Source organism: Marmota marmota, unplaced genomic scaffold (assembly GCF_001458135.2).
Source record: "Marmota marmota marmota unplaced genomic scaffold, marMar, whole genome shotgun sequence".
Classification (NCBI taxonomy): Eukaryota; Metazoa; Chordata; class Mammalia; order Rodentia; family Sciuridae; genus Marmota; species Marmota marmota.
Genome location: NW_025999853.1, coordinates 24530573 through 24551215, shown reverse-complemented (window position 1 = coordinate 24551215; position 20643 = coordinate 24530573). Strand labels below are relative to the sequence as shown.

At 30.3% G+C, this 20643-nt stretch overlaps 1 protein-coding gene across 8 annotated transcripts in view; it reads left to right on the top strand.

The window, feature by feature from the left end:
* LOC107139799 (ALX homeobox protein 1) overlaps positions 1 to 20643 on the top strand; it is a 219733-nt gene that overhangs the window by 3848 nt on the left and 195242 nt on the right. For 5 of the 8 annotated variants that reach the window (XM_048804414.1, XM_048804418.1, XM_048804408.1 and 2 more), the window contains exons 2-8: positions 924 to 1068; positions 2411 to 2522; positions 6037 to 6128; positions 7431 to 7548; positions 8079 to 8302; positions 12777 to 12851; positions 17261 to 18880. In XM_048804414.1, the coding sequence (XP_048660371.1) occupies positions 928 to 1068; positions 2411 to 2522; positions 6037 to 6128; positions 7431 to 7548; positions 8079 to 8302; positions 12777 to 12851; positions 17261 to 18880 (2382 nt within the window). In that variant the 5' untranslated portion in view covers positions 924 to 927. The remainder of the gene's footprint in view (positions 1 to 923; positions 1069 to 2410; positions 2523 to 6036; positions 6129 to 7430; positions 7549 to 8078; positions 8303 to 12776; positions 12852 to 17260; positions 18881 to 20643) is intronic. The other 3 variants (XM_048804423.1, XM_048804427.1, XM_048804445.1) reach the window with 2 other exon arrangements.

Genomic DNA, 20643 nt, shown 5'->3' with positions numbered 1-20643 from the left:
TAGGTGATGGCATACAGAGGGATTGTCGGATAGATAAAGAACTCAGCTGAGTTGCTACCATTTAGTAGTAGAAAGAGCACTGACTTTAAAATTATTATATCTGACTTAAGATTCTGCCCTGTTACTTACTAGCATAATGATTTTGGACAGTTAAGTAACATCTTCAAACCTTGGTTTTGTCATATATACAAGGACTACAATCATCTTTATCCTGTTACATTTTTTTAATGTTCGTAATTTACTTAAGTATCTTCTATTACCTGGCTTATTATAGATACTCTATATATGGAAATTAATGCTATAATACATAGCTGTGCCTATATCCATTGCAAGCATTAACAATTTAAATAAAATAAACACTTAGGCTATTTTATAGTTTATAAAGTTTAGGTTATATGTATAATATTTAGATTGTCATATATTATCTGTCATTACGTGTCATGTTAGCAAAAGCTGCGGCTAACTATATCTATGACAGAATTACCAGCATTCTCAATGACTACAAAAAAGCCATATGCTTTGCCCATACTTAGATTATTATTTTCTAAGTATTTTAATCTCTAAATATTCGAGATATTCAATGTTGTTTTTATTAATTGGGCCCACGTGGAATTTTACTTTGAAATCTCTTGATTTTGGGAAGGTAAGCCAGTTCATTCCATATATTTTTTTTCTCTTAAAAAATATAAAATTAATATTAGATTTGAACATTTTATAGTCAAATATGTTTTTGAAAAGATAAGTGAATGAAGAGGTAAAACAATATTCTTTAACATATAGTACAATCATAATAAGGTATGATAAAAGTTTGTTAAAATAGGTTTAAATGAAACATGTTGGACTGATATGCAAAATTAAAGAACACATAATTTTTAGAGACATAATAGCCTCTTTATTTTTATTTTCTGTTTTTTAATATGAAGAGTGATGGAAGACAATGATGATGATGATGCAAAACTCAAAGAAGAGATAGAAGCTGAATTGGATAAAATCAGTATTTCCTCCTTGGAACAAGATGAGGTTGAGAGTGAGTCAAACTCAGAAACTCAAAGTGAAGGTAGTGATGCAGTAAGTGTTAAGTATTGCATTTTTAAGCCTTTTAACACAAATGCTTTTCAGTAGGAATATTAATTTTCTTGGTATATTTTGTATACATATCTCATTTTTTTAGATTCAGGGATTACAAATTATATATGGCAGGACATAATAACATTTTGTACAATCCAGGTATCTTAAAAGACTTCTTAACTAAACAAGAAATAAAAATCTCGTGTAGGACAGAGGATAGAAGAGTAGAGTTAATACCAGGAATTAGTTTATAACATTGAATTTTGTTTGCTTTTTTGTAATGATAAGGGGAAAAGCAACATTTTTCTCTTTATCTTTGATATCTCTTCTCAAAATAAGCACTGAATTCTATTAGTGAACATGGAGAGAAAAAAATATGGTTGAAAATCTTAACTTATTAGAGGGAAACCCAGTATGTCAGAAAATATTTTATTAGATGAAATCAGTGTATGTAATGTTCTTCTGTATCAAAAACATCTAAAGTGATTCATCCGCATTGTATTTTTAGGGCCATCAATGAAGTTTTGCAGTCAAATAGATGTGGATTTCTAGTTTCTAGATTATTATTAAAATTACTCCTGATATGTTAAATATTTGCTTTTATTATGGCTATTTCTTTGTATCGTATTTTCTAACTAGTTATAATATTTATGGAAGAACTGCATTTTTACATTTTGTAAATTACTATCAATATATTTACTTAATTTGAAAATTTGTAAATATATTTACATAGTCCATATTGATAGATATTCTGTAATAATTCATGATTTTTTTAAGAAAGAGAGAGAGTGAGAGAGAGAGAGAGAGAATTTTTTAATATTTATTTTTTAGTTTTTGGCGGACACAACATCTTTGTTTGTTTGTGGTGCTGAGGATCGAACCTGGGCCGCACGCATGCCAGGCGAGCGCGCTACCGCATGAGCCACATCCCCAGCCCCTAATTCATGAATTTGACTAACTTTGTGTTTGATAGTCATAGAGTAAATTTTGGAAAGTATTAATTTCTTATATAAGTTATTGGTTCTTCCATTTGGTTCCTATATATATTTTGGAAAAAACTTTGCAATTTTCATTAATAGTTGATAAAATTCATTGAGACAAATCTAAAATATACACAATAATTAAGGACACTTAAAAATAAACAGCTTGTAATAAAGTTAATAAAATCATATGTAGGAAACTTTTCATTTGTTTCTTTAGGGTCTTCCATAAAATAAAGTAAAAAGCAAATTTTAGCAAAATATTTGTCTGAACTGTACCTTTTCTGTAGCCCTTTTACCTCCTTTACATATTTTGCTCAAATTTTTAAAGAGGAATATTTTATGTGTACTTTTGATTTTAGGATTTAGAAGAATTACCAGAGTCAGTTCTTCACTGCATCAACATTATAAAGAACAAGAGTAAAACTGTTGAAGAACTCCTTCTTCAGGATTTAGAAGACACCAATGTTTTAAGTAAGTTCAGATTTCATTTGATTGGCAGATAAGTTTTCAGTAAGTTTGGATAACATAATTTAGCAAACTAAGTTGTTTACTGTTCTTATCTTGTGCTATGTACATGAATGTACCTTTATCACTAATAAATTATCTATAGTATTATGAACTATCAGATGTAGCATATATTTTTTTCTTAGTATCTTCATTATATCTCTATAAATAATTTTGTTTCCCCAGTTATTTTCTTTTTTCATTTGGTTCCAGGGATTGGATACAGAGTTACTTAACCACTGAGCCACATGTCTGACCCTTTTTATATTTTATTTTGAGACAGGGTATTGCTAAATTGTTTAAGGTCTTGGTAAATTACAGAGGCTAACTTTGAGTTATCTTCCTGTCTCAGGCTTCCTTCCTAGCTGCTGGGATTACAGTTGTGTGTCCCCATGCCTATTCTTATTTCCCCAGTTTTAATTATTACCAGTTTCCTATTACTTTACATTAAAGAAAAGAAAATTGAGTATGGGACTATTTTTAAAGTATCAATATGCACACATTTTTGGAGGGAAATAAGTCTTTGTATACAAAAGCCTAACAAACTTTATTTGCTTGAACTGGGCAATATTACTTAGAATTATTCTAATAATGGAATGATCAAAATTTAACTAGAATTAATCACTTCTTGTCTTATCATGAAAAATGACAATAAGCTAATTGTTCAACCAGACCTTGATTTGTCCAATAATACATGCATTAAAAATTGGACTTGAATCAATAATTTAACTATCTAAAAATGTTCGTGTTTTGTCATGTTTTGTTATTAAAAACTTTTAAAGTTCAACGTATTTTATGAAAATAGTATAAATTAAAATATGGATTTTCAGAGATATCCATTCAACAAATATTAGTGTCATAACAGAATCTGTTGTAGTCACTGAGAATACAGCAGTGAACAAAACAGGCAAAGGTCTTACTCTTGTGTTCTACTGTTTCAGTGTGGGGAGACAAACAATAAACAAATAAATTTGGAATATTACAATAGTGATAAATGCTATGAAAGAAGAAATGCAAGATAATGGGATAGAGACTGGAAGTTGCTATTTTAAATAAGGCAGTTAGAGGAGTCTCTATGAGACATTGATATTTGAGCAGTGAGTAAGCAGAGTATCTGACATACCTTTTGAGCAATATTTTAGTTGCATTCTGTTAATTATGTAGAAAGAACACATTGACATAGTCATATTACAACAAGACTTAAAATTATATGGTTAGAGATGAATCGATTGAGTAGAAATGAGGGACAATGGTCATGTTCTGGCAACCATTTTTAGGGTACAGTAAAAAAGGATTTACTGATGGATTGATGCAAAAAGAAGAGGAAGGGTGACTTCATGTTTTCTGACAGTAGTACCATTATAAATAGATATATAATATTTACTATAATTGAACTATGAGGGATTATAATAGTTTATTTTTACTAAGATTTATATAATGAAAATATATTACAAATATATTGACAATCATATAATCAAATTATAAAATTCAAAGAAAACACAATTGTAGAAAATTAGTTTCATGAAAAATAACAGTGGTTCAGAAGATTATGAGAAGTTCTCATGTACAGCTCTAATAGAATAGATTTGATAATATCAAGGACTAATTTTCCAAAGAAATTCAAATTATCAAAAATGTAAAATTAAAAAACATGAATAAATCAATAGTGTAGCAAGAAGGGAGAAAGGAATTTCTTCTTCAGTGTTAATGAACTAGGAAAAATTTTCCAACTGAATTTTTACAGCACATCAAGAAGCAAAAATTTTTATATTATATAATAATTCACTTTAAAAAGCTATATATTTTAAATTAAATCTGTATGAAGATAGCATACAAAATAAATTGGAGGGTAATTTACATTTGTATTGATTGGAAACCTCAGTTGTAGAAAACAGAGCCACTCTACTTTAAGCAGTAAGATTTTTGTTTACTTTTATAGGTAGAATAAATGTGCTGAATATTTATTGTTGTGAAATGAAATTAGTGGCTTAAAATAACATTTTTAAAAATATCTATGATTCTGTGAGTTGACTGGGCTCAGCTGGGCAGTTGTTCCTTGGATTATTATGCATTTTTGTTGAATGTTGATTACATCTATCATCCTCTGGAAGCTCAACTGTACTGGGATTCCAAGAGGGCTCATTCAAATGCCTGGCAATTCATGTAGCTTATTGATTGGGGAATTCAGCTAAGTACCTGTCAACTGTAGGCATCTTCATGTAGCCTTTTCTTTTGGCTTATACTTCTCATTATATAACATTTGAATTCTGAAACTCAATGTTCTGAGACAAAATACCAAGAGACTAAGGTGGAACCTAAGACTTATGACCTATTTTTAGAAGTCAGACAGTATCATATCTACCACATCCTGTTTAGTTACATAGCATTAGTTTAATTTCAGTGTAGGAGGGAACTACATAGGACATGCGTACAGGAGGCATGGTTCTTTGGAAGAATCATTTTTGATAACTAGCTACTGCAATAAATTACTGTTCACAGGACTGAAAAGACCCAGATTTTAGGCTGTGTATCCAAGACATAAAACAACCTCAACATACATTTCAGAACTATAGTACAGAAGAAGTTTCTGTCATAATTAAGAAGTTCAGAGATATAAATTCTTTCCTACACACTCCTGTCTCCAACTCAAAGTCTCCTGTATCATCACAGTGTGGGCCAGAAAGATGAAAATATCAAAAACTTCTCTTTACACTTACTATTGATATGACATTGAAAACTTAGGAAAAATATATCTATATGTAAAACTTAGCTGCAAAGTAATTTGGATAATTTATTTTTTCTTTTCAGCATCTCACACAGAAAGGCATGTCAGACACATTTTGAATTGGTATTGATGGAGAAAATATATATGACCAAATAGGGGTGAATAGTTAGTTAACAAGAAGAATGGGAGCATTACCATGATATCACACTTTAATTGAATAAAGAAAAAGAAATGTAATACATTTCAGCAGACAATAAAAAGACAATAAAATTCAACAAAATTTTGTTAAATAAAGAATAAGTTTTAACTTCATTATGTTAATTATTAATTAATATTTTTCTTATAGTAATTTCATTATCTTATGCAGGATTGTATTGCTAGTTTGTGGCAGGTGTAATTGAACCTTTGTTGATTTCTAATCAAGGTGCCATTGCAATATTATACATTACATGATTCTGAATTCATAGAAAATAAACCTCAGCCTAGAATTTTAAAATGGTAAAGAGTTAATAGTGCTTTAGAAATTTATTGCTTTTACTTTTAAAATAAATACAACAAATGTCCTCTCTTCTTTATTCATTTTTCTGTTCTATTGAGTTCCTATTGCTGATCAAGAAGTTATTCTGATAAAAGCTGAAATTAAAGAATGATGAAGGTGTTTAAGATTTTGGCGTGTTGTACTCTAATATTCAAAATTACATTTATAAAGTATTATAAACTTTTTGTAAAATATTATAATATATTTTCCTTTTTTAGGCTATAGTTATGGAACAGTTTCTGATAATCATATGCATTTAAGGATAGGATTATCAACTGAATATAAAGAAAATCAGGAACAACTAATGAAGGTATATGTTCAACATTTGACAGAAAATACTCAATATTGCGATTAGAAATTTGTCTTTTAAGCTTACATAGGATGAGAGTTCATTGATTTTAAGTTCACTGATTTAAAATATGATTGTTTTTAAACAAGTCATTTTTTATTTTATGGTTTCCTTTTGAATAGTATATGAAACCACACAAATTTCAGTCTGTGAGAACGTTAAAATAATAATTTGAGCCATCAGTATTTGGAAGTTTAATGTTCATATAGATAAACCAGTATGCATGATATTTTTTTCCTAAATGTTCAGAGGAAAACAATGAATATATTCTTATGTTTACTATCTTTCTTAGAAATTTACAGTGTTTCAGCAAAGACCTTAAATACTGCATAGAAACTTTGAATGTATAAGAGTTTATATTACTTTGTAAAAGCAGATAAAAGAAAGAATTCTTAAAAATAAAAATAAAAGGGAGTGTAGTATTTTATTGGGTTAAAACCTCACAAATATATTAAAGAGAATCTCTTCCTCAGATTTATTCATTGGGTTCAATTTACTCTCATTTTACCTCTCTCTTATCTAACTCTGTTTCTACTTAAGATGTTTAATATAATTTAAAAATTTTGACTCTTACTCTTTCTGTGGTACTGCAAATTAGAATATTTTTTTAAATTATCATACTGTTGACTCATTGGAATAAATATCTTCTATCTTTCCAACTGGAGTATTGTAGGAATAAAATTATGGATAAGTGTTGATCAAAATTATCACTTATGCATATCACTTATGTAAATAGAGAATTTTTAGCTCTCTTTTTTGTCATATTGAATTCATTGATAATTTTTTATGCAGGAACAATTACTATACCTAAGAAAGAAATGCATTAGTAAAATAGTTATTAATATAAACATTTTGAAAAAATATCAAACATATTAACTAAAGATGGTAGATTAATCTTAAAATGAATTGAGCCCTGGGGTTTCAGCTCAATGGTAGAGTGCTTGCCTAGCTTGTATGAGGCAATGGGTTCCATCCTCAGTACCACATAAAAATAATTAAATAAAGGTATTATGTCCATCTACTATCAAAAAATTATTTTAAAAAATGGTTAGGGTTTGGAAAACATTGAGAGGGTAAAATATTTTCTTCATGAGAAAATATTTTTATTCATGAGGAAAATAATTATCAATGCACTGTAGATTTGTATATACAGAGGTTTTAGAAAGTAAAATTCTATATTATATATGTTTAATTCACTACTGAAGTCATAATTTTATTCTATCTTGATTTTATTTAATTATTGGTACTCTTTTAACCTCTTAGATATTAACTGAAATAGAAAAAGAAGAATTTATGAGAAGTAAATCCCATTGTGAAAATCCTGACTTGGTTCCTGAGCCTGATCTTTGTGACTTGCCTATTGATGAACATGCTTTACCAGGTGTGCCACACTGCTCAATATTTTTGACAATTTGTATGATTGATCATAGTTATCTGAAAAAATATTGGATAGTTTTCTTTTTATGGAATATTTTAAGGCAAGGCAAGTATTTTGACTTCTTTATTGACTGCAGTGGAATGTCCATGTGTATTCAATAATGTGTTTGCATATTATCACTTTTCTTTTTTAATATATTTATGTTAATTATCTAAAATTATGGGTTTTTTATTGTTTTTTTTGGGGGGGGCGGTGAGGTACCAGGGATTGAACCCAAAGGCAATTAATCACTGTGCCACCTCTCCAGCACTTTTATTTTTGGAGACAGTGTCATGCTAAGTTGCTTAGGGCCTCACTAAGTTGCTGAGGCTGACCTCGAATTTATGATTCTCCTGACTCAGCTTACTGTGTTTGCTGGGATTATAGACATGTACCACAGCACCCAGCCAAATTTACTTTTATATGTTAAATTGATTCACGTTGTACATATTTGATTTTAAGAATAATACTGTTATTATTCTTTATGAATGCAGATGATGCTGATATAAATTTTGGATATTTTGAAGTTGAAGAAAGATGTAGACAGTCTTTTGAAGCCTGGCAAGACAAACAGAAAGAACTAGAAGATAAAGATAAAGAAATTCTCAAAGCTCAGAGGGATAAAGAAGAAAAGCAATTTCAAGAGGAAGAAGAAAAGAGACATTGCTGGATGAAACAATTTGAGGTTGAAAAGAAAAAATTAGAGAATATACAGAAGGTACATTTTGGTTCTGATTTTTTCATGTATTTTAAAAGTCATGTACCTATTTTTTAAATGCAGCTACCTATGAAGAATATTGCTGTTTGTATTACAGTGTGGATTGAAATTTATTCTGTGGATTTTAATTGCTCCTGGTAATGGAAGCAATTTACTGTGAATTAATGATATTTAATATGGGCTACTTGATTAGACTGCACAGGAATTTCATATACTTCTTTGTATCTTAGGAGCCCTGGAGTATATTAAGTTTCAAAGATCATGCTATATATTCTGAAATTTATAATATAAACTTGCTTTTTTCCATAACATTATAAATTTAGGAAAAGATAGCAGCTTTATTGATTAAACAGTGCCTTTGCTATGTGATCTAGCATGTGATATATTATGTAGAATATGTAATATGACATATTTGGTAGAAGTAGTTCAACCATTTAGGAGATATTCTATGTCCTGATAACTGAGCTAATTCGTTGAAGTGCACAGAGTTTTGAACTTGTTTTTATTTCTGTTTTGTGTGTCCAAACTGTCTGATATCCATAGTCAAGTCTTCATAGTGGCATATTGAGAAACTGAGGATTTTAGAATCCTACATGTAGGTCATAAAGGTCTTAGATTGTCTAGGTAACAAGCAAGACCATGTCTTGTCTTTCATTACCAAAGTTGATAGATGTATTATCCAGAACTTGGTGATTTTGACTGTTACATATAGAGAACATTTGCATGTGATTATTTCGGCAACTCAGAGTATTCTAATCCTCCATGTTGAGTACATTTTATTTCATGATTATATAGAAAATAAATAAACTAAAATCTCTCATAATTTTGTAGAAAAAGTTTTATAATATTGTAGAACCTTAAGGCTGGCTTGTGGGTCAGTATAGAGCACTTGCCTAGCAAGTGTGAGGCACTGGGTTCAATTCTCAGCACCACATATAAATAAATTAATAAAATAAAAGTTCATCAACATCTAAAAAAAAATTTAAAAAATGTTGTGGAACCTTTTCTAATAGTTATGTATAACTTTTCTGTAGTTATATTTTCCTTTGCACAAACCTCAATAACATAGTCATTTCTAAAACTAGAAACTTCTTTTAAAATTCCAGAAAAGATTTGAATATAACGTAGCTTATGAGAGGAGTGTTTTCTAGCTTGTGCTGCAATACATAAATGAAATTGAGTGTTAGTGGTACTTTCAGATTTAGAAAACATCTGATTTTTTAATTCTACTTAGTGAAGTTGTTGTTTTTATTTGCATGATAATAAAAATTTACTGACTTCTTCAAGGGCAAAGTATTCACCTGTGTGCTTAGATGATACCAAAGAAATCCCCACTATGAAAGAATTGTAACTTGCCAGGTGTGGTGGTGCTTGCCTGTAATCCCACCAGCTCTGGAGGCTAAGGCAGAAGGATCATGAGTTCAAAGACAGCCTCAGCAAAAGCCAGGTGCTAAGCAACTCAGTGAGACCTTGTCTCTAAATAAAATACAAAATAGGTCTGGAGATGTAGCTTAGTGGTCTAGTGCCCCTGAATTCAATCCATGTTACTAAAAAAATTAGAATTGTAATACACTCTTTGAAGCTAATCAGCATTTATTATAAAATTATTATTTAAGAAAAATGTGATGAGTAGATTGAATGAATTACCGAGTTTGTACTTTATTATGCCTTAGAACATAAAATTTTTCCAATTATACTGTTCCACAATTTTATGCTGTATTCCAAATACATAATTTACTACCTTCCCAGTATTTCTTTTCTCTACTTTTTGTGAGCTTTTCTTACCCTAAATGGTTGTCATAAATCTTAGTGGTTCCATCCTACTCTTCCTCTCTCGTTGTTTACAAATAATCACGTTATATTTTTTGCATCAATCATAGACTGCTTCTTTTATCTAATCCAACATCTGGTTTCTGGTTAGCCTCAACATCTTTGCTTATCCTTTTTTTTTTTTTTTGCCTTGTTTCCTCCCAGTAAGAATCTTTCTTCTTTCTGTCAAAGGTTATCTTTTCTCCTTAGCTTTAGAGTCTGCCATTTTCAACTTACCCTTGCTTGTTTTCTATACACTTAAACACCTCTATAAGCTTCCTCCTTACTCATTTTTTTAAATGGACACAATGCCTTATTTATTTGTTTATTTTTATGTGGCCCTGGGGATGGAATTCAGTCCTCATGCCTGCTAGGCAAGCACTCTACCATTGAGCCACAACCCCGGCCCTTCCTCCTTTCTTATTCTTTATCAACAGGTTCAGTTTTCTCCCATCCTAAGAAGAAAAGAAAATCATGTAGTAACCTTTGTTTTGTCTCATGTTAGATGCTCTTTAGATTTACTTATAGACAAGCTTCTTAAAAAATAATTATTTTCATTATATTCCTGATCTCATCCGTGATATGGTATTAAATCTGCTAGGGTTCTTGCATGGTTACCCCACTGAACAAAAAAATGGCTCTTCAAAAAGAAAATCCATGATCTCTAAACACTATATTATGAGGCTTTTTATTGGTTCTTATAGGCCTCTGAAGCATTTTATGCCTGCAAAAGTTTGATTTTGGACCATTTTCTTTCCTCTTGATTCATATGGGAGTCACTCTGTCTTTATTCCCTTCTTACATGTTTATTATTTCCTCCTCCATGTCTGTTTCAGACTTATTATTCTTTCTTTTGGTTTTTTCATATTTTACAGAGCCATTATATTTGTATATAATAGTAGGATTCATTGTTGCATGTTCATATATGCATACTATATGATAATAGAATATGGCCAATATTACACTTCTCTTTCTCTTGCTGTCCTTGTAAATGATACTATCAAGGATTCCACCCTCTGCCTTTTTTGTCTTATTAATCCATACACTTTTTTGGTAACCTCATCCATAGCTATGCCTGTTCAGAACCAAATCTATTTTTATAACAAAATAAAGTATACTATGTAACTCTTACACTTTTTATGTCTAAAACTGAATTCATTATCTTTTTTTTCTTAATTGTGTTCCTCCTCTGGTTCTCTTATATTCAGTAAGCAAAGCAGTTATTAGTCCAAGCTAATGAACCAAAAGAGAGGAGGGGCAGGAATGGAGAGAGAGAGAGAGAGAGAGAGAGAGAGAGAGAGAGAGAAAATGAATATAATTTTTTACCCTTACCTCTCTTTTTATTACTTTCTTCCTTCTAATAGTTGTTTCATCCATCTTCTCTTAAATACATATTTCTGATATTTTAAAGTAGCTCAACCTTTCTGAGTGTTTAGCCTAGAATGTATACTATACTTTGTAAGTGTTTTGGTCTTATACACAGTACTGTCAAAAGGCTATTTTTTAAAATTTATTTCCCCACTTATATGTCATCAAAAGGCACCACATGTTGAATAAGATAGGTTCAAAGAAAATTCCCCCCTTCCTTTGTATCTATTCAGTTGGTGGTTTTTAACAATTTCACATTAACATGTTGTTAAAATATTTTTATCAGTTGTTGATGGATCTTTATTTTATTTATTTATTTATATGTGGTGTTGAGAATTGAACCCAGTGCCTCACACATGCTAGGCAATTTGGTCTACCACTGAGCCACAACCCCAGCCCCACATTAACATAGTTTTCACTTCTATTCTCACTCCTGCCACTGTATCTACAGAAGGCTCTCAGTGATTCTCACACAGACATCTTACTTTCCACACTGATCTTAGTATTCCCCTTGTTATTCCCCAAATCCTATTTGAAATAAACTTAATATTTTTCTGAAAATACAGCTTTATTCATTTTCTTTATTTGAAATCCTTAGTAGATTCTGAAAATATCTACTCCACCTCTTGAAAACCGAGTCATTTCAAGTATAATATCCTGCATAAAACTTTTCACCATCAGTAATTACAACAACCATTCCTACTGTGACCCTTTATAGTTCTTCTCTTATGATAAACTCATTCTGCTAAGTGGGGTAATGTGTAAACTGTGGCACTGTTCCCATACTAGAAGCTGAGTTTTTGATGAAGGGTTCTGTTTTATATTGATTTTATTTTATTCTGAAGAGTCTTAAATAAATATGTCCTAATAAAAATGTATTGAAGGAAAACCATTACTTACTGATTTATCATGTGAATTAAATGGTATGCTGTATAGAGAAAAAAATTATAATGTAAAAGTCAGTTTGCAATCTTGTTATTTATAAGTTTTGCAGTACCAAACAGTATTTCTAGCCAACATATTTCATTATATGAGCAACATGTTCAGATAACTAAAACAGCTTTCCTAGGTTGTAAACATATTTATGTCCTAAAAATAGGACCCTAGGTATCATTTATCTGATGCTTTAATTTCACACTGGATTTGAATTGAAAGTTTTTAAACCAGGACTTTTTGATGCGTTGTCATCTTTAATCACTATGTACAAATATAAATTGTGAGAATCATATATCATGAATATAATATTCTTAGATATGTATGTGAGTAAAATAACACTTTATTATTATCATATTTTCAGCAAGAACAGGACAAGATGAATGAGGAGCTCCATGAAGAAGAGAAAATGTGGAAAGAAAAATTTAAACAGCATGAGGTATTTATTTTTTGTTTTTAATCAGTACATTACTCTTTCTCCATTTGAAATAAATTATTATGCTTGAAATTGCCTTTTTAAAATAATATTGCCTAGCTGATATAGAATTTATTGCAGCATTAAAAAATCCTCAGAAAAGAGAAGAAAATCATAGCATTTGCAGGTAAATGTATGGAGTTGGATAAGATAATGCTAAGTAAAGTTAGCCAATCCCCCCCAAAAAAACAAATGCCAAATGTTTTCTCTGATATAAGTTGACTGACTCATAGAGGGGTAGGGAGGGGGAGCATGGGAGGAATAGACAAACTCTAGATAGGGCAGAGGAGTGGGAGGGGAAGAGAGAGGGCAGGGGATTAGCAATGATGGTGGAATGTGATGGACATCATTATCCAAAGTACATGTATAAAGACATGAATTGGTGTGAACATACTTTATATACAACCAGAGATATGAAAAATTGTGCTCTATGTGTGTAATAAGAATTGTAATGCATTTCGCTGTCATGTATTTAAAAAATAAAATCAATTAAAAAAATCCTCAGAAGTTCTCCTTGAAATGGAATGTTCTGCAAATAATAAATAACTAGTTCAATTAATGTGTCTTTATAAAACTGCAATTCTAAAATTTCATTTAGGATTTAAGGAAAGATACTATTACAAGGATTTCATTATGTTTAAAGATGGTTAAGAAGAGTTACTGTTTGTTGAACACAATTAATTGTTAAATAATACATTTGAATTTAAGATGATTCTGATGATAATAAATGTATTAATTTTAGTTTTTATTCACTTCAGTTTTTATATAAAATTATTTTAAGTAATCATATATATTAAGTAGATAAAGTTTCCTGTGATCATGTTATCCAGCTAAATATTATTACTTTTGTTTGTATTTCTTTCAAATCTATTTAGTATTTATACACTTCTGAAAAACTACATTCTACTGTAGATATTTTTTTTAGTTTGTTCTAATTAGTTATACATGAGGGCACATTTTGATTCATTGTACACAAATAGAGCACAACTTTTCATTTCTCTGGTTGTACATGATGTAGTGTTGCACCATATGTGCAGTCATACATGTACCTATGTTAATGATGTTTTTCCCCTTCCACCATCTTTGCTGCTCCCATGCCCCCTCTTTTCCTCCCTCTCCTTTGCCCAAAGTTCCTCCATTCTCTCCTCTCTCCCCATTATGCATCAGCATCCACTTATCAGAGAGAACATTCTGCCTTTGTTTTTTTGGGTTTGGCTTACTTTGCTTAGCATGATATTCTCTAACTCCATCCATTTACCTGTAAATGCCATAATTTTATTTTTTGAATACTGTGTAGTATTCCATTGTGTATATGTACCTTAGTTTCCTTATCCATCTGTTGAAGGTATCGAGGTTGGTTCCACAGTTTAGCTATTGTGAATTGAGCTGCTACGAACATTGTTGTGGCTGTGTCACTGTAGTATGCTGATTTAAGTCCTTTGAGTATAGACTGAAGAGTGGGATAGTTAGGTCAAATGGTGGTTCCATTCCAAGTTTTCTAAGGGATCTCCATACTGCTTTCCATAGTTGTTGCACTAATTTGCAGTGCTACCAGCAATATAGGAGTGTACCTTTTTTTCCATATCTTCACCAACACTTATTATTGCTTGTTTTCTTGATAATTATCATTCTGACAGAAGTGAGATGAAATCTAAGATTAGTTTTGATTGCATTTCACTAATTACTTCTGAGTATCTGTTCAGTTTCTTAGCCCATTTGTGATAGGGTTATTTATTTTTTTGGTCTGAAGTTTTTTGAGTTCTTATCTATCCTGGAGATTTCTGCTCTATTTGGTGTGTATGTGGTAAAGATGGTATCCTACTCTGTGGGCACTCTCTTTACATTATTGATTATTTCCTTTGTTGAACTAAAAATTTATTAGGCATGTGAAAAGATAGATTCATATGAATGCCAAGAAAAAAAGAGAATAGTAGCCCACTTGTATATAATCCAAATACTGGATTTAGTGGAGCCACTAAAATAACTGTAACTATCATCACTAACAAAAAAGTTAGAAGGTGATGTGTAATATTTTAGAGAATTAAAATGTATAAACAGATATCAAGTATACGCTGTAGAGTTTAAAAATTCAATATAAAAATTAAAAATTCATGGGATGTGTTTGACAGTATATTGGACATAGCAAATGTGAGTATTGATCAAAGTGAAGAGAATTCAATAGAAAACATTCAAATTAATGTACAAAGAGAACAAAAAATGGGAAAAACAAAGAGCATAAGAAGCATATAATGCATAGTGAAAAGTTATAAAAATTGTCTGATAATCTTGAAAGAAGAGCATGGAGAGAATGGAGCAGAAACAATGGGTAAGGATATAATGTCTGAAAAGAGTTCAAATACCTTAAAAAATCAATCTGAACATTCAGAGATGACTAATGATTTATAAATAAGATAGGCACAAAGAAAATTTCACTGGGAATTTAATAGTGCAGCTACTGAAATTCAAGACACAGGAAAAAATAGTCTTAGGAACATCTTAGAGGAAAAGAAAAACACATTACCTAAAAACAGATAAAAAATAATAAAACAGTAGAATTTGAAAACAAAATGATAGAAGGGAGAAGACAATGGAACAGAAAATTCAAGTGTTAAATGTTAATGACTTTTTCTTTCTTTCTTTTTTTTTTAGTATTTTTTTAATCCTGAGTCTTCTCCTAATCAGTGTAACTCTTTTTACTTTTCCTGGAGTATATGCTAAATAGTTGTCAAGAAAATATTTTTGAATGGTTAATTTGCGTAGTCTTTGTAGTTAAAAATGTATTGATTTAGCTTGCAAAACTGAATAATTAGTTTATTTGGTTATATAATTCATATTCATTGCTGTTTATTTTCAGTAATTTAAAGATGTAGCTCCTTGTGTATTTATTTATTTTTGCCAGTTGTAAATTTTATGGTTAGTCCTTACATTCTTTTGAAGCTTTTAGGATTTTCACTTTATAAATTCATCTGCATATATGTGATAGTTTTCTGTTGTATGTCAGACACTTCTCTAAGTGTTTGCAATATAATTGTGAATAATAAAGAACATGGTATTTGCTTTCGTGGAGCTCTTTTTCCATGAAACTCTTATTTTGGGTTCTGAAATATTGCTACCACATATCAAAATAGGTTGTGTGTGAGAGTTAAATAAACTCAGCTCTTTGTACTATGGCATTTTATTTTAAAATATATGTTTTTCTACTATTTTCTTCCCTTCATTTTTCTTTTCTCACTGCCTTATTATTCTGAAGCTACTTTTGGTCAATTCCTTATCCCTCCCCCTATCTGCCATATATTTCACGTCTTTGTTGAAAATATTTACTTTTGAAATTTTTCTTTAGGTAATCAGACATTCTGCCATTTTACTTTCAGCCATTCGGTTTGAGTTAGTCATATTTTTTATTTGAACACTTGTATTTTATGTTTATGTAAGGTTTTTTAAAAATATTTTTCTGAAAAGTCATCTACATTTAAGGTTTAGTCTCGTGTAATAGTTCTCTTTGCTCAGAAATTGATACTTCTTTTAATAATAACACATTTAATAATAATAATGCATTATTAAATGCATTATCTCACATCCTTATGTTAGTTTCCCTTAAATATTTGCTGAATGTTTTGATCCTTTTGTTTTTGTTTTAAGATTCTAGTGATAATGGTATTTTCTTACCTAGCTTCAAATTATCTCATTTTATGTATATATCAACTTTCTTGAGAGCTGAGAAGGAATGAAATATGTGAATAGACTGTTTCTTAATATTGCTTACACACATGGGCTACTTCACCTTCTTGGTATCCTAAGGCTCATAGGAGAATTTCATGCTCTGTAGTTCAGTACTAGCTCTCCATGTCCTTTATCAGATTGCCCATCACAGAATGTTTGAATTCCTTTTCACATACATAAATTTTGGCTTGTGGTTTCTCCCTCCCTCCCTCCTTCCTTCCTTCCTTCCTTCCTTCCTTCCTTCCTTCCTTCCTTCCTTCCTTCCTTCTTTCTTTCTTTCTTTCTTTCTTTCTTTCTTTCTTTCTTTCTTTCTTTCTTTCTTTCTTTCTTTCTTTTCCTGTGTCATTCTGATTTCATATGCTTTCTATCTCAAAGAATCCCTCAATTTATACCCAGGTGGCTTAGTATCTTTATAATTTAGATGGTTTATTATTCTCATAATTTTAGAGTACCAACTTACCCATGTGACAGTCTTTTAAATATTTAAAAATTAATACCATTTAAAATAAATTACTTTAATCGCTTTAAGTGAATGTTATCGCAATTTCATTATGATTTCAGTTTTTATATTTATTTTTAATCTACAATTTTAAATGATATTTGAATAAAATAACACATTTTGTTTATGTTATTACTATCCTACCTTATTTTAGGAATTTATGAGAAATTTGCATGTACAAATGGAAGAGGAAAGAACAAGGTTCAAGGATCTACAAGAAAAAGAAAAGATGCGTTTGTTAGAACTGCAGCATAATGCAGCTGTAAAAATTCAAGCTAAATATAAGGCATTCATAATCTACCAAAAATATAGCCCCATAATTAGAGACCGAATAGAAAGAAAACAAAGGAAAGCAAAAGAGTTGAAAGAAAAGGAAGCAAATATACAACAGAAAGAGGAAGAAAATAGGAAAAAATTAGAGGAAGAACAAAGGATAGAAGAAGAGGTAAAAAAACAGAAGCAAGAGGAAAGAAAAAGGAGAGAAAAAGTATATGAAGAAAAAAAGAACATCCTGAGACGAGAAAGAGAAGAACTACAAAACAAGGAAAAATTTAAATTAATAGAAGCTGCAAGCCAACAGCTTATAATAAATACCACATTGAAGAAGGGAGAACATAATGCCAAACATTTAACTATTGAAGATAAGTCAAAGAATAAGAGTGAGATAGCCAAAGAATTAGTGTATGAAAATTCAAAGAAGCAGGAAAATGTTCCTCTTTGGGTAGTTAAGAAATTGAATAAGAGTGAAAATATAGGTAGTCAGTTTGTCTTGAAAGAACCAATACAAGAACAATTGAAATCAAACCAAGCCATTTTGGCAGAATTAAAAATAGAAGAAACAAATGAAAGCCTAGCAAAAAAACAGTGTTCTGAAAAAATGATTAAGCAAGAAATAAAATATGAAGATATGTACAAAAGAACTGAATTAGAAATCTTAGCTCTAAAAGAAAATATGATTGAACAGTTTCAGCAAGAATTAAAGACACAAACACAAAACCAGGAACAGGTGGAATATGCCATAAAGGAAAATGAGGGGGAAAAAGTCCAAATAATAATATTAGAATGTAATGAAGAAATGAATGATGTGAAGAACAATGAAGCACAGAAAATAATAGAATTTAATGAACAGAAAATGATACAAAAAGTAGAAAAAGAAGAGATATCACAAGGGAATGGATTATATGAAGAGAATACTTCCATTATTTCAATAAAGCAAAAACTACTACCATTAAAATTAGAAAATGCTGAAACTATGGAGGACTATCCAATACTACAAGAAAAAGAAATTAACTTAAAATCCAAAGAAGCTGAAGAAAACTCAAAAGACAATACTCTAAATAGTGACATTATGTTCTTTAACACCACTGATGCCATGGTAAATAGAGAAGGCAAAATAAATAAGCAAGATTACTTTTTGGATAGACTTGCTCTTCATGAAGATTTTAGTGGCTGTAATACAAAAAGCTCCTGGATTGCTAACAAAGAAAACTCTCTTATATCTGAGATTAATGAAATTCCAGAGGAGTGCCATGAAAACAGGGCTGAATGTGAAAGGATCATAACCTCTAAATTAGAGTCAACACTTTTATCTTCTATTGAGGAGAAGAGACTAGCTTGGCTAAAATCATTTAAACCTTGGTTTGAAATTTTCAGTCAAAATCAGCAGAAAAAAATTGTTAAAAGAAAGAGACCTTTGAAATGCCTAGCTAGTACGATGCCTCCTCTGAGCACATTAGAAATTCTTCAGTATGGCCGTTGGAATACTCTACAGCAGGTATTTCTAATTTCATAATGCTTTTTAATATTTAACCCAATTCTCAAAAGTGGAGCTTTACATTTTAATAGAATTAAATTTTGTATATAAGAAACTGTCTCTTAATAGACTTAAGTTAGTAATGAAATATTTCCCCATGTGGGAGGGGATTTATTTTTTAAATTTCATCATCTTCAGGGCATTGCTTCCCTAAGAACTCTACAGAGCTTTGATTTACATTTTTCAATATCTTTAAGCTTACATACAAGAGCCCTATAGCAATTATTAAGGATGTAAGGAAGTATTTACAAATTTAAGAGTTGGAATTAGGGTAGGAAATTTGATACTCAGGCATTTGCTTTCCATATGGGCTACCACACCACCTAGTGGTGAATGTAATGAATTTCTCTATATGAGACCACTGCTGTGAAAAAATTTATTTGATAGAAGACTCTAGAATTCCTATACAGAAACACAATTATTTTGTTTTGTGCTTTATAAATGTGGTATATATCTGCTTCAAACTTAAAAACAATTCTCACCAAATGCTACATATTTTTAGTGGTTATGGAGATCATAGTTACAACCAAGATTAAGACAGAAACTTGGGAATGTGTAGAAAAACAGGAAAGAATATTTTAAACAGTGCAATACTAAAAGGATTTATGAATAAAATACACATAATTTAGTTAAACCCTGAAAGTCAAATATACTCATTTAAATTTTTGTATCAATAGATACTAGCAAAATGAACATTTGTATTAGTACATTATCTTATTCATTTCCTCGGCCAATATTTATTTATTTAACTGTTCAATATGATTGATTAATATTTACTGGTTTACTCAAGAGACAAGAACAACAAATCTAATGTTACACTATGGAGCTTAAACAAATGCATAGATAAATACATTATTATAGATCTTGAAAATTTCTGCAAATAAGATTTTGGGGTAATCTCTGATAGATTGATGAAATAGGGAAGTTTCAGAAGTACAGCTGAACCATGAAAAAAAACAATACAATTAACAAGAACTAGAACATATATTTTGAAGTATTTCTATTTCCTAGGCAATGTATTACCAGATCTATCAGTTCTATAGAGCTACATATAGAATTCCCAATTGCTTGTTCTTTATTGTTTTCCTTGGGCTATGCTATCTCTGGAATGATTCTTCATGTACTTTCCCCAAGACATTGTTTTGAGGTTTCCAATATGATGACTTTAGTAATTATCTTATTTAAGTAGTTTTCATTATAAATATCTACTCGAGTTAGGTAATAGTGAAAACTTAAAATATACTAAATGCCTAAAATGTACTAATTTTAAAAGTAAAATTGAAATTAGAGAAACAATAATGCTCTACCCCTTTATTGTAGATCTCTAGTCTGTTCAGTGAGAAGAGCACTAAGGAAATAAAAGATGTATGAGCTCTTTCTCCTTTACCTCCTGCCAATTCTCTGTTCCTTCTTTGGAACTCTTACCAATTTAGATAAAATGAAGATTAACTCTACTTTACTTCTTAGAGCAAGGCCTGGCAAGCCATAATGTATATAGATCACCTGAGAATTTGTGAAATGTTGATTCTGATATGATGGATCTTGTGATTAACAGACCAAAGGATTCTGCATGTTTTCAATGTCATTGAGGGATGATGTCACTGGTTCATGAACTAATTTGACTAACAGTTTCTAAAAGACCCTTTAATCCTCTCAGTATTACTCAAAGCCTCTATTTTAAAGGTTTAATTTTTCTTTGAAGCATTATATATATATATATATAT